Source organism: Sander vitreus, chromosome 8 (assembly GCF_031162955.1).
Source record: "Sander vitreus isolate 19-12246 chromosome 8, sanVit1, whole genome shotgun sequence".
Lineage (NCBI taxonomy): Eukaryota > Metazoa > Chordata > Actinopteri > Perciformes > Percidae > Sander > Sander vitreus.
The window spans coordinates 22,595,911-22,608,154 of NC_135862.1; the positions used below are offsets into that span (position 1 = coordinate 22,595,911).

Genomic DNA, 12,244 nt, shown 5'->3' on the forward strand with positions numbered 1-12,244 from the left:
ATTTTCTCTGAAGGTTAAACACTATTTTAAGCAACTATATGAACAATGACTTTAAGCAATTTAACGTTCCCTCTATGGGCTATTGAGTGTGTTTGGATCCATGCCTGTGTATGTGTATCCTCACCAGTGCATGGTTTTCTGTGTGAGTGAGTGTGTGTTTGTGAGAAAGTGAAAGAGAACAGGGCCAGTATAAAAGTATATAAGTTACCTGAGGTGTGTGTGGGTGTGCATTATGCAAATACCTGCCTGGTATGAACCTGGGCAAGTAGCCAATTGGCCCAGGATAAGGAAGTTAGGAGGATAAAAAACCCATTGTGGTGGGGCAGTACCTAGTGTGTCTGCATGCTCTCATCTGCTTATTAAAAGATTTGGGAAGCAAAGGACTCACGTCGTCTCTCTGTAAACAATTTTCCTCTAGAGTATTGGAATCTTTAGAAATTAGTATTGATCTCTATTCAGCCGAGTTGCGAGTGGATCTACGTCAGGCCTTATCCGACCCCATTCTACTGCTGAGGTAAGCTGCCATATATTGTGCTTAGAAACCAGCAGTGCTTATTAAAATCGCAGAACACAGTTTGATCAAACTGAAGGCAGGTTTAATAAGCTTTGTGTGTTTTAATGCAATTTGATTCTAAAATGATTAGGATTGTTTTAAACATGCTTTCTTTAGCCTTTTAACCTGATCTATTCAGGGAGTCTGTGCAGGTGTGGAAATTCTGGAAGAAATATGGAGGAAAATTGCTTTTTTAATGTTCAAAACATCTTTGCACAATTGCACAAACATAAATGCAGAGTTTCCTTTCCCAGTGGGTTTAAACATCCAGCTATCTCACATGTATATTGTGTTGCAAGAGTGCAATCACACATCATGTACATCATCTGAAATGTTAGACAATTAGAGACAGTTAATAATGTAGATTTTTGAAAGTGGAGTCTTGAATAGTGCAACCAAAACTGACCAATTTACACTCACTTGAATATTTACTAAGAGAATATCAAATTCCGAAAAAAAAGAAAAATGCATTCACTTTAATATATTTCCCTGTACTTTCAATTTTTTTCAGCACACTGTCAACGCTGCACATCCTCACTCTCTTTCAGCTGTTGATGTCGCAGAAAGGTTGCATATTTAATGCCATGGCATCAACCTCAGTTTTAATTATAGATTACTTTCAAAAGCCATATTTACGGTAAAGGTAAAACAAAAAATAAAGCAAAAATGGAGAGAAATAAAACAGAAAATTGACAAGTCTAGTTAAGCCCAATGCTATCATAAGGCTACAATGACTGAAATGAAACAGTCTCACGTCATCACCATGGCAAATGCAGTGAAGTAATTTTTTTACTGTGGCTCAGCAACCAGGACACTGATAAACGTGACGTAATGTCTCTGTCTCTTTTCTTTAGCGCTGCTACATTACTGCTGCCTTGTTGATACAATACCTGCTTAGCAGTATAGACAGTGGTGAGAGTTAACACACAGCATGAGGTGTTTGAGCAGACTTGACAGATTGTCATCTGAGGAGGTGATCTACCTTGGCATGATGGCATGTGTCACCTAGCTCCTGGGGAAATCTCATTCAGGGATCTTGATTCAAGGTTGTTATAAAACTGATTTGTCAGATCTGTAAGTAGCTTTGGTCACCTGTCTTCTGTAATGTGTAAGGCTGGCAACACAGAATCTGCTGTTGAATTTTGTGACAGGGCTTGGTATAATTGTGTTTATAATGGTGTCATAAAACCTTTGTGTCATAAAGGTGTGACCAAGAGCTTCCACAGAACGTTTGGGTCACTGTGTAAATAATTACATTCATTGGTAGCCATCTGAAACAGGTGTTGCCTATTCTGATTGACAGCTTGGTTACGATATGCCACTCAATAACATTGAGGTCACAACAAAATTCTCATCTTAGACAGATAATTAATGTTCAGGTGTAAAACAAATAAAATTCACTTCCCAAAGCCATGAAGCTTTGTTTAAATGTTGTAAAATGTTACCACTCAAAAGGCTTGTGGTAAAAACATAAATAAAACATAGGGAAACAAGACCTACAATGTAGACTATAATGTAGAATCTCTATTCTGGCAGCTGTATTAATAACTAAACTAATAAGTAATGCAAATGTCCGAAACATTTAAAAACCATTACCATGTTACATATTAAACCTAATATTGGTAGTGAGCATTGTCAGTCATGACTCAACTATTATGCATGTGCAACATTTCTCCATCTCCTGCTGCACAAAACAGTGGAGCTGTTGAAATTTGGAAAAGCTTTATTTACATGGATGCAAATATATTTGTGGTCAAGTCTGAGACATTTTTTTTTCTAGTTTGCTGAACTAAAGACACTACAAGCAGTCCAAAACAAATGTGATTGCAGAACTTTTACACTGTGTAACCAGCAAATAAGCCTCCATTAAAACATAAAACCCAACTTGCCCTTTCGTCTGTAATTTTGTAACGTCCAACCGACAGTTTCCACAACCCATAAGCTGTGTGGACATATAATTCCTTTGTGTTACTGCTTTTTAGTGCACTTAAATGCTGAATTAAGCATGACTGGATAAATAAATTACATTTAATAAATCAACTTATTTAAACAGTTTCAATGTTGTAATTCTTAAGATGTCAAGCCTGGTTGATTTGATCGGGCTTAGTGCTTACTGCAGTGACAAACACAATGCATTTCCTGTGGCTGCTTCACAATAAAAGCCAACCCGTGTTTTGTCTTCTAAGTAAATTACTCATCTCCTGCCTTAGCCCCTGGGCCATGGTACATCAGAGTGCAGCAGCTACAATATGAGCGTAACTCCATCCACCACCCTAGACAGCCAGCTGACCACTACCTGGGGCACTACGAACTCCTACCCTGATGGTGAGGCTTATGACACACACTAACACACTCTTAATGAAGCCCATACTGTACAACGTGTGCACTCCTCACATACGTAAATCAGTTAATTAAATTGTCTGAATAAAATCCTTGAATGCCGCAAGAAAATGTACTGATTCGTTCTGCTGAAGGATTCTGATTGCTCTCTGTTCAACAATCCAGTCTCACTGGTTATGAAACTGCAATGCGAAATGAGAATCATTTAACAATTAGCAACTGGTGTATTGCTGGTGAGCCCAGAGCTCTGAAATACAAGGTCTGAATTAGATATTCCCGACTGAGAAGTAGCTCAACAGCTCTTTAAACTGCTCTGCAAATTAATTATTGGCATTTGATGTTTCCTTCATCAGCTGCATATTTACATAGAACAAAATGAATTCACTGATGTAGACTAATGCAGTTTTTTTTAAAGAATGTTTTCATGCACAACCTTTGATGTCTGTCTCCAGTTCCAATGGTGATGTCTGGTTACACAAGTCGCCTGTGGCCTTGTGACTCCCAGCCTCAGTTCTGGAGTAAGTACCAGGTGTGGGAGTGGCTGCAGCAGGTCATGGACATGCACCAGATGGATGTCTCCAGCGTTCCCTTCCAAAACTTTGATATGGACGGCCATCAACTCTGCAGCCTGAGCTACCAGGACTTCCTCCGAGCTGCCGGCAGCGTGGGACCCATTCTATTCCACAGCATCACAGAACTCAAATGGAGCGGTGCGTCTAAAAAGGGGGGCTGAAGGGGGGAAAAGGAAGATGATTAGTCCCAGTGAAACAGAAGCTGGGTGATTTGAGTTGGGTCTTGCTGAGGAGGGATTACAGAGTCGGTCAGGGGTCGCACTGTGTGGTGCTGTAGAGGGAGCGATTGCTTAAAGCAAGGGAGATGTATTGTCCCAGAGAGGATATTTGTTTCCACAGTCAGTACACATAGCAACACATAGCAACATATAGATACACACATAGCCACATACAAATATAGTCTAAAACTCCTGCTGAAACAAGCTCTTCTCCTTTTGAGAGTCCTGGATCTCCTGCCAGATGTAAGTAATGTGAAGTGTTGATTGAGGGGGTGATCAGTGTCACATTTGCTATTGTAAGTGCTATAGGCCTGTGACTGCTCAGAGATTTAAATCTGAGAGACTTGCTTAGAGGAAATTAAGAAATGAAAAGATTCTTGTGTGACATTATGTGGTAAATGACATCAGCAGCACATCATAGTTTATCTAACATCTAAGGTTAATGGTAATCGTAAAACAACAGTAATGGCAGGAGACCAGGCACAACAGGTTTAACCTCCAGGTTGCAGAGACATTCCAGGTGAACCAAACTAGAGCACAATGCTGCTATTGTTGCTGAAATCTGTCAGAAACCAGCTCAGTTGCTTGGGACAAGGTGTTACAGTTGTATACATCAAATATAATTGTCAAACTGTGTGTGACACCTGGGTATAATTACCACAAAAAACATGAGGCCGTAGTAATGTGTATCACTGTGGGAATTGTATCTCAGCGGTGTTCCTTCTTGAAATGTTGCTACTTCTCTGTTTATCTACCTGTTTTTATTATGAAGAACAGGTCGTTTTTCAACTAATCTTTCACTCCTTTTACCATCTGCTATTAAGAAAGTAAAACATGCTTTGGCTCTGTTTGCGCTAAAAAATACATAACCATCCTGTTTTGGGCTGTAAAAGTTAAAGTATTTGCATATGTAATTAAGCAACGCAATATATTTTCTACTAAATCTGATGAATACACGACAGTGACTAATCGAATTCCCTGATTTGTGCTAATAATTCACTTCCTTATTCCTTCTCACCTTCACAGGACAGTACCATGTGGAAATAGGGCAACTGGAACTAAAACCAGAATGTAAGAGTCCCTCAAACAAGTTGTTAGTCAAGAAACAGTCCACATTTGTTCAGATAAATCTTACTTAACTTTTTTTTCTTTATAGTAGACTTCTCTTGTCCATTTCCAGACGTTAGCTATCCACCTGGAGGTACTGCATTATTTCTACTAATGCTTTATTTGAAATGGATCATGTAACAAATAAAATGAAAGTTGATGATGTTCTTTTTATTTTTCTTCTGTTAACTTAGAAATCTACGATCCCTTGAATCACCCCCTCACCCCTGCCTCCCCCAACCCTTCCAGTCCTGGTGAGGAATTCCAAATATATACAACATACATATATATATATATATATATATATATATATACATATACATATACAGGTGCTGGTCATATAATTAGAATAACATGAAAAAATCCATTTATTTCAGTAATTCCATTCAAAAAGTGAAACTTGTAGAATGTATACATTCATTCCACACAGACTGATATATTTCAAGTGTTTATTTCTTTTACTTTTGATGAAAAGAACTGACAACTAATGAAAAATACCCCAAATTCAGTATCTCAGAAAATTACAATATTGGTATATAAGGTTGAATATTGAAGACACCTGGTGCCACACTCTAATCAGCTAATTAACTCAAAACAAAGGCCTTTAAATGGTCTCTCAGTCTAGTTCTGTAGGCTACACAATCATGGGGAAGACTGCTGACTTGACAGCTGTCCAAAAGACGACCATTGGCACCTTGCACAAGGAGGGCAAGATACAGGTCATTGCTAAAGAGGCTGGCTGCTCACAGAGCTCTGTGTCCAAGGGAAGGAAAAGATGGGGTACAAAAAAAGTGTACAAGCAATAGGGATAACCGCACCCTGGAGAGGATTGTGAAACGAAACCCATTTAAGAACCACCACGCACAGACGTATGCAAGACATGGGTTTCAGCTGTCCCATTCCTTGTGTCAAGCCACTCTTGAACAAAACACACCGTCAGAAGTGTCTCGCCTGGGCTAAAGACAAAAAGGACTGGACTGCTGCTGAGTGGTCCAAAGTTATGTTCTCTGATGAAAGTAAATTTTGCATTTCCTTTGGAAATCAAGGTCCCAGAGTCTGGAGGAAGAGAGGAGAGGCACAGAATCCACATTGCTTGAAGTCCAGTGTAAAGTTTCCACAGTCAGTGATGGTTTGGGGTGCCATGTCATCTGCTGGTGTTGGTCCACTGTGTTTTCTGAGGTCCAGGGTCAACGCAGCCGTCCAGGAAGTTTTAGAGCACTTCATGCGTCCTGCTGCTGACCAACTTCATGGAGATGCAGATTTCATTTTCCAACAGGACTTGGCACCTTCACACAGTGCCAAAGCTACCAGTACCTGGTTTAAGGACCATGGTATCCCTGTTCTTAATTGGCCAGCAAACTCGCCTCACCTTAACCCTATAGAAAATCTATGGGGTATTGTGAAGAGGATGATGCGATGCGCCAGACCCAACAATGCAGAAGAGCTGAAGGCCACTATCAGAGCAACCTGGGCTCTCATAACACCTGAGCAGTGCCACAGACTGATCGACTCCATGCCACGCCGCATTGCTGCAGTAATTCAGGCAAAAAGAGCCCCAACTAAGTATCGAGTGCTGTACATGCTCATACTTTTCATGTTCATACTTTTCAGTTGGCCAACATTTCTAAAAATCCTTTTTTGTATTGGTCTTAAGTAATATTCTAATTTTCGGAGATACTGAATTTGGGATTTTCATTAGTTGTCAGTTATAATCATCACAATTAAAATAAATGAACATTTGAATTATATCACTGTGTGTCATGAATGAATAGAATATACAAATTTCACTTTTTGAATGGAATTACAGACATAAATCAACGTGTGTTTTAATAAAAACCACACAATAAGTAGGCCTATTACAAATGGAAAAAATAGATGAACCGATTCATCAATAATTTGATTTCTTTCTCAGATATCAAAAGGTCTTTCAGTTGTCCGGTCAAAAAACACAGTAAGTAATATCCACACATCTTTACATATTCTTATCCGTTCTTTTCTGAGGAATATATATTGTGTGTTTGTTCCTACCATTCAACCTTCTTTCTTTCCCCACAGACCCAAGGGGGACCCACTTGTGGGAGTTCATCAGGGACATTCTGCTGAACCCAGAGCGAAACCCAGGGCTAATCAAGTGGGAGGATCGGACAGAGGGGGTTTTTCGCTTCCTCAAGTCAGAGGCAGTGGCACAGTTATGGGGCAAGAAGAAGAACAACAGCAGCATGACCTATGAGAAACTAAGCCGTGCAATGAGGTACACCTGCAGGTGTCACACCATACATATAGTTGCACAAACCCAAAGCAGACAGTAAGTTATCAGTCACTGGATGAAAAATTGCTGCAGATACCAATGTGGAATTTCCTAAAGGTATTCATTTGAGTTGAGATCTGATTACTAAGACAGTCATGACATTTAGCTCTCACTGATTTCAATGCACTGTATTCAGTAGAGACCATGGCCTCTAAATGTTATCATGTAGGTTGTTTTTCTTCACTAACTCTTCCCTCTGAGGGAGTGAAACTTGTCTGCAGAAATAAAGTTCCTGCACTTCCAGTACAGTAAAATGCATGCACACAAGGGGTTTCTTTAGTTTGGCATTAGCTTTTAAAAATCTGAAATTTCACACTGCATTGTTCGTAATCCAATTGAACTACTGAAGAAGCTCATAATGTACTTGCAACTGAAACAGTAACAACTAAGACACCATTAAGAGTTATACATAAACCCTGTGAACTTTTAAAAACATTTCCTATCCCTGATTACCTACAGGAGAATGGGCTCCTTTTTTAACTGCTACATGTTATCACTTTTCTTGGAAAAGCCTTCTCCTCAGAACGTATTCTTTGCTCCTGATATAGTCCCAGTTTTACATTTAAATGAACTAATCTAATAATCCTAAATGTATTGTAGTGCAAACCACTCAGAACTACAAATGTGCCTACAGGTATTGTCACTGTGACCACAAAGCTGATTTTCTATTTACTGTGGTGCAGCAGAAGGATTTGCAGCTTGATAGCATCACCAAACCGATTGGTGCTCTCTGTTAGGAATAACAAAAGCATAGGAATAGCAACCAAACTAACTTTGTTTCCTTTTTGCATTCATGTGATTGAACTCAGAGGAAATGTAAAACATATTTTGAAAGAAAAGATATTTGCCAAACAACAAACTCTTCTATCATCCATTTCACGACACTGGATGAAAACAAAAATCTAAATTAAGCCAGGAGTAATTGACAGCTCTCTATTTATAATTACACATAGTAATCTGAAAAAAAGCAGGAACTATAATCCAATATGCTTGCTTTAAAAAAAAAAACAACATAATAATCAAAGCATTTAGATTACTCATACTGAAAGAAACCCTCAAATGATGTATGTTGTGTTGGAAGAGAATCAACATTACACATGATGACAAGAGTGAAAGAATGAGGTGAAACTATTTTTTTATTTTTTATTTCCACAAATCTAATGAAAAGAACAAAACCTTAGTTCTTCTCTAAATACTTTCTGACTTCAGCTGCCTGTCTGCGGCTCTCAGTCCATTGGTTCCTACTGAAGACACAAATCATTAACAAATAGGTAAAAAAAAAAAAGTATACTTTAATTTTTTAATAGAACAGTTTGATAATAGAAATTTAACAGTTTGTTACTCAAACCAGAGGACATTGTTTATTTGTTAGGGACTATTTTTTTAGCTGAGGATTTGGTGGGATTGACTCAAAATAGACTCAATATTGGTTGAAATTTTAAGGAACATTTCATTGAAGAAACAGTGTAGCTCATTGATGTGTTTTTTTTTTTTTTTTTTTTTTATAGTTTATTGTATTAAGCAACAATGGAGCTCTATGGCACCGAGTCACGATTCATTTGTGGTTTCGATCTTTTCATTGGATTTGTTAATCATCAAATGTAGAATATCACCAGACTTATCCTTCAAAGATAAAAACACTTCTGTTCATATGGCACAATAAATAGTTGTAATTCATCTGATTCAGATGTATTACACGTAAGAGAAAATACCCACAAGTAATTCAATAATATACTGTATACATTACAAAGTATTACACTGCATTATTGTAGAGTAGCTACGATTTCAAACACGTTTTAGATGATCTGTGATGAATTCATTTCGAATACGTCTGATAATGTTCGTCTGTCCTCTGTTACAGATATTACTACAAAAGAGAAATCCTCGAACGAGTAGACGGACGCAGACTGGTTTACAAGTTTGGAAGGAACGCAAGAGGATGGAGGGAGTCCGACAAGTGACAATTTCATTAATTTATTTTCTGTTTTGTCTTTGATGTTGTATGCAAATGTGATGTTGTAGTATTTTTTATTAAGTGTGTTTGATAAATATGTTTGAATTGTTTACACTGTGTTAATGTTTTGCACTAAGATGTTCTTTACTGTGCCTTATTAAAATATGTTTGTATTGTACCAGCATGTCAGCCGTCAAATCTCAAACGTGTGTTTTTCTCTAAAGTCCCAAAGGAGCACATGTCAATAGCAGTCAAAACACAGGTGGAAAAAACTGTATGTTTTCACACTGATACTGTAAAGTGTCCTTTGGGAAGGAGGCTTGATCACTGCAGAAAAGAACTAAATTAAATAATACATTCCATAAGCGCAGTGCAACAATGAAGTACAAAAACACATAAACAAGTGCTGACATAACAGAATGGTTTGACTTATTTGTTTTTATTTCATATTTTGCATGTGAAATTTGTTTGATACAAATAAAGTCATTTTTCAGGATTGCATGTGCACAATTTGGGTGTTCTTGTTTACATCAAGAAGAGGTGAATTCCTGTGACTGTTAACTGTCAAAGAAATATTATTCTGATCAATCTGAATTTTGAGTTCAACCGACCACCCAAATTGCATCTATTCTTGCCCAGACTTTATCAACATCATCTAGATCTAGATCCACAGCTGTAAGCCTGGTTCCCACTGAATCTGCTATTGTACTATTGTACTTGTACAAACTTGACTTCAGTTAGAGATAGTGCAGGTCATTTCTGTTTTATCATGACAGTGTGAAATGTCACAGTTAATTGTTCACCAGCGCGTGCCATGCTGGTTCCTGCAGGAGGCAGACAAATGACTGGGCCCTCGATGGCCAACAAGATAAAAGCAGAGTCAATATAAGGCTCAATTCTTTGGCCTGTGTTCACAAGCAAATTAGGTCTAATCTTCACTTTGATTCATCTGGCGTTTTGTAACCCTACTTGTCATAGCGTGACATTGACACTTTTTATCTTTCCTGATGGCTTTAAAATGTGCCCACTGCACCACTGCGGCATCCCCTTTCAGTGTTGTCGCTCTGCTCTCACACATATCAGTGTCACTAACCGACACTGTCATGATGCGAGCTGCAGGAAATTACACCTCATGTCAGTACCAAAATGTAGACATCAATCTTCTGATGTCAAGCCTGATGGAATCTCTGAACGATTAACAGCAGGAAACCGTCTCTGATTAGAAGACCTTTGTTTTCCATTGACGATCTGATGAAATAAAGAAAATTCCGAACAGAGAGATGATATAACCAGTGACTGCTCCTGATTGGATTGTGACAATAGCTACTGATTGCCATATGATTATATTACTGTTCATGAAACAAGCAAGCAATGCAATTCAAATTGCGAAGTGCATATCTATTATGTTCCATTGTTTAGATTCTGTGTACAAATCCCACTTTGCAGTTCTCTGGAGCAGCACTTATCATGGCCCATATTGTGCACTTTTAATTTGAAATGTACACAATGAAAGAAAGCTGTGTTTTAATGTATTAAAATAAAAGTTATGATTGTAAGTTATATATGTTTTAAACGCTTAACTAATGACAGGAAATAGGAGATTGTGTTCGACAGCTGTGAGGCAAAGTCAAACTGTTAAGCAGCCACAAACAAATGAGGTAAAGCATTACGAAGAGGATTTGTATAAAATGCTTCATTGTATTTGTCTACCATATCATTAAAACTTCATTAATGTACATAGCACAAAGAGGTGAACATGTAATCATCAGAAGCACAGACAGACATCTGTAGTGTGGCATCAGTTCCCCTTTTGAATATTTTTGATGCTGCTGTGTGCGGTGATACGGGGACATGTTTGATGTGACTAAGTGAAGATAGGTAAAAAGTTAGGCAAATTGTCTAGACTGATCTAAGCCCTGCAGCACAAAGAGACAGGAGCTTGATTTCCCTAACAGACCACTGCCCTGTGAATGCAAACCCAGGCTTTACATACCCTCAGTGTGTGAGGATCCATGATGGCCACTCATATCCCAGTTTTGTGTGTGATACACTGAGGCCTATGACTACAGTGGTTCTTAAGAATCAACTGTAAGTGAGAGAAGATAATATGTCATTTAGGAAAACACCGTTAAACAAGCGTAACAAGTACTTACAGTGCTTGTTTGTAGGGCACTCAGGCGAGCACTGATGGCACAAAGGCAAACATGCACCCAAACCAGTTGTAATAGATCTTGGGAAGGAACTAAAACACACACATTCAGCTACAATGATTTAATCCATGTGGCTTACTTCAGCGATGAGTGGTTTCGTTGCTATTATGATAACAATAACGCAGACTGTATAGGAAGATGACAACAAAATGTACAGGTAAAAAAAAAAATGTGTGGGTCACACAAGGCTGCACAGATTTAACAATGGCTGCTATTTTGCCCCAAAAAAGCAAGATATGCAATATCTGCCCACAAGGGACTATATATCTTATTGTCAGAACATTATTTTCAGATTTGAATAAGAAACAAAGGAATATTTTATTACTTAAAAGAGAGTGCATTAATTCAATCAGATAGATGCTGGAGGAAGAACACGGAAGTAATGAATGATGAGTAATGAAAGATACAGTAGCATGGGCAAGAAGACAGCGAGCTGGGATGTTGTATCCTATGCCTACTCAGTGGGGCTATTGTGTTCTCTCAGCCCATACATAGCCCCAGTTTATCAGGCCCCCTTATCATTTTCTCTTCACACTCAAACGGACCTGTGAGGCATTCAGCCTGAACTGTGAGATTGGCAGATTAGAACTGCTTCACTGTTGCAACTTTACTTTTTGAGGGGGGATGTGTGTCGCAGTTCACCGCCGAGTTAGAAATAACACACTGCTTTATGAAATGAACTAAAGTTAAGACTCAATCTACTCCGTCTGAATTTACATGAATCACAAACCCGTCTGTAGTGATTGTGCACATATATACAATTGACAATGAAGAGTAGGTTACAACAGGTCTGAAACATGAGAAACTATTCATGAAAATAAAAAGATGTCTTGTTATGAAGCCAATTTCCTGCTCAGATTTTGGACTTGTATGCCATTTAAACAATAATTTCCTTGTTTGCACACACAGTCCGAATAATTCACATGTAGGCTCATGATGTTACAGCTGCTGCTAATTGCTAACTGCTAATTACTTGTTGTGT

General features: G+C 38.4%; 1 protein-coding gene across 7 annotated transcripts; it reads left to right on the forward strand.

Moving 5' to 3' along the window:
* The first annotated feature begins 294 nt into the window (after positions 1-294).
* ehf (ets homologous factor) lies at positions 295-9,236 on the forward strand. 7 transcript variants are annotated; one of them, XM_078257493.1, is made up of 9 exons: positions 309-514; positions 2,764-2,878; positions 3,346-3,603; positions 4,710-4,754; positions 4,840-4,884; positions 4,985-5,044; positions 6,703-6,741; positions 6,846-7,041; positions 8,960-9,236. In XM_078257493.1, the coding sequence occupies exons 2-9, from the start codon at positions 2,803-2,805 to the stop codon at positions 9,057-9,059; spliced, it is 819 nt and encodes a 272-aa protein (XP_078113619.1). In that variant the 5' UTR covers positions 309-514; positions 2,764-2,802; the 3' UTR covers positions 9,060-9,236. The 7 variants fall into 7 exon arrangements, with proteins under 7 accessions (XP_078113616.1, XP_078113615.1, XP_078113618.1 ...); XM_078257490.1 differs by lacking the exons at positions 6,846-7,041; positions 8,960-9,236 and adding an exon at positions 1,065-1,120 and having other exon boundaries at positions 295-514; positions 5,837-6,741; XM_078257489.1 differs by lacking the exons at positions 6,846-7,041; positions 8,960-9,236 and having other exon boundaries at positions 295-514; positions 2,740-2,878; positions 5,837-6,741.
* Positions 9,237-12,244: the final 3,008 nt, after the last annotated feature.

Bases quoted from the DNA above. Each gene is read 5' to 3' on its own strand.
- ehf (XM_078257490.1), top strand. From the start codon at position 2,803: ATGAGCGTAACTCCATCCACCACCCTAGACAGCCAGCTGACCACTACC. The intron at 4,755-4,839 runs GTAAGAGTCCCT...TTTTCTTTATAG, and splicing joins ACTGGAACTAAAACCAGAAT to TAGACTTCTCTTGTCCATTT. The intron at 5,045-5,836 runs GTGAGGAATTCC...TTGGAAATCAAG, and splicing joins CCCCAACCCTTCCAGTCCTG to GTCCCAGAGTCTGGAGGAAG.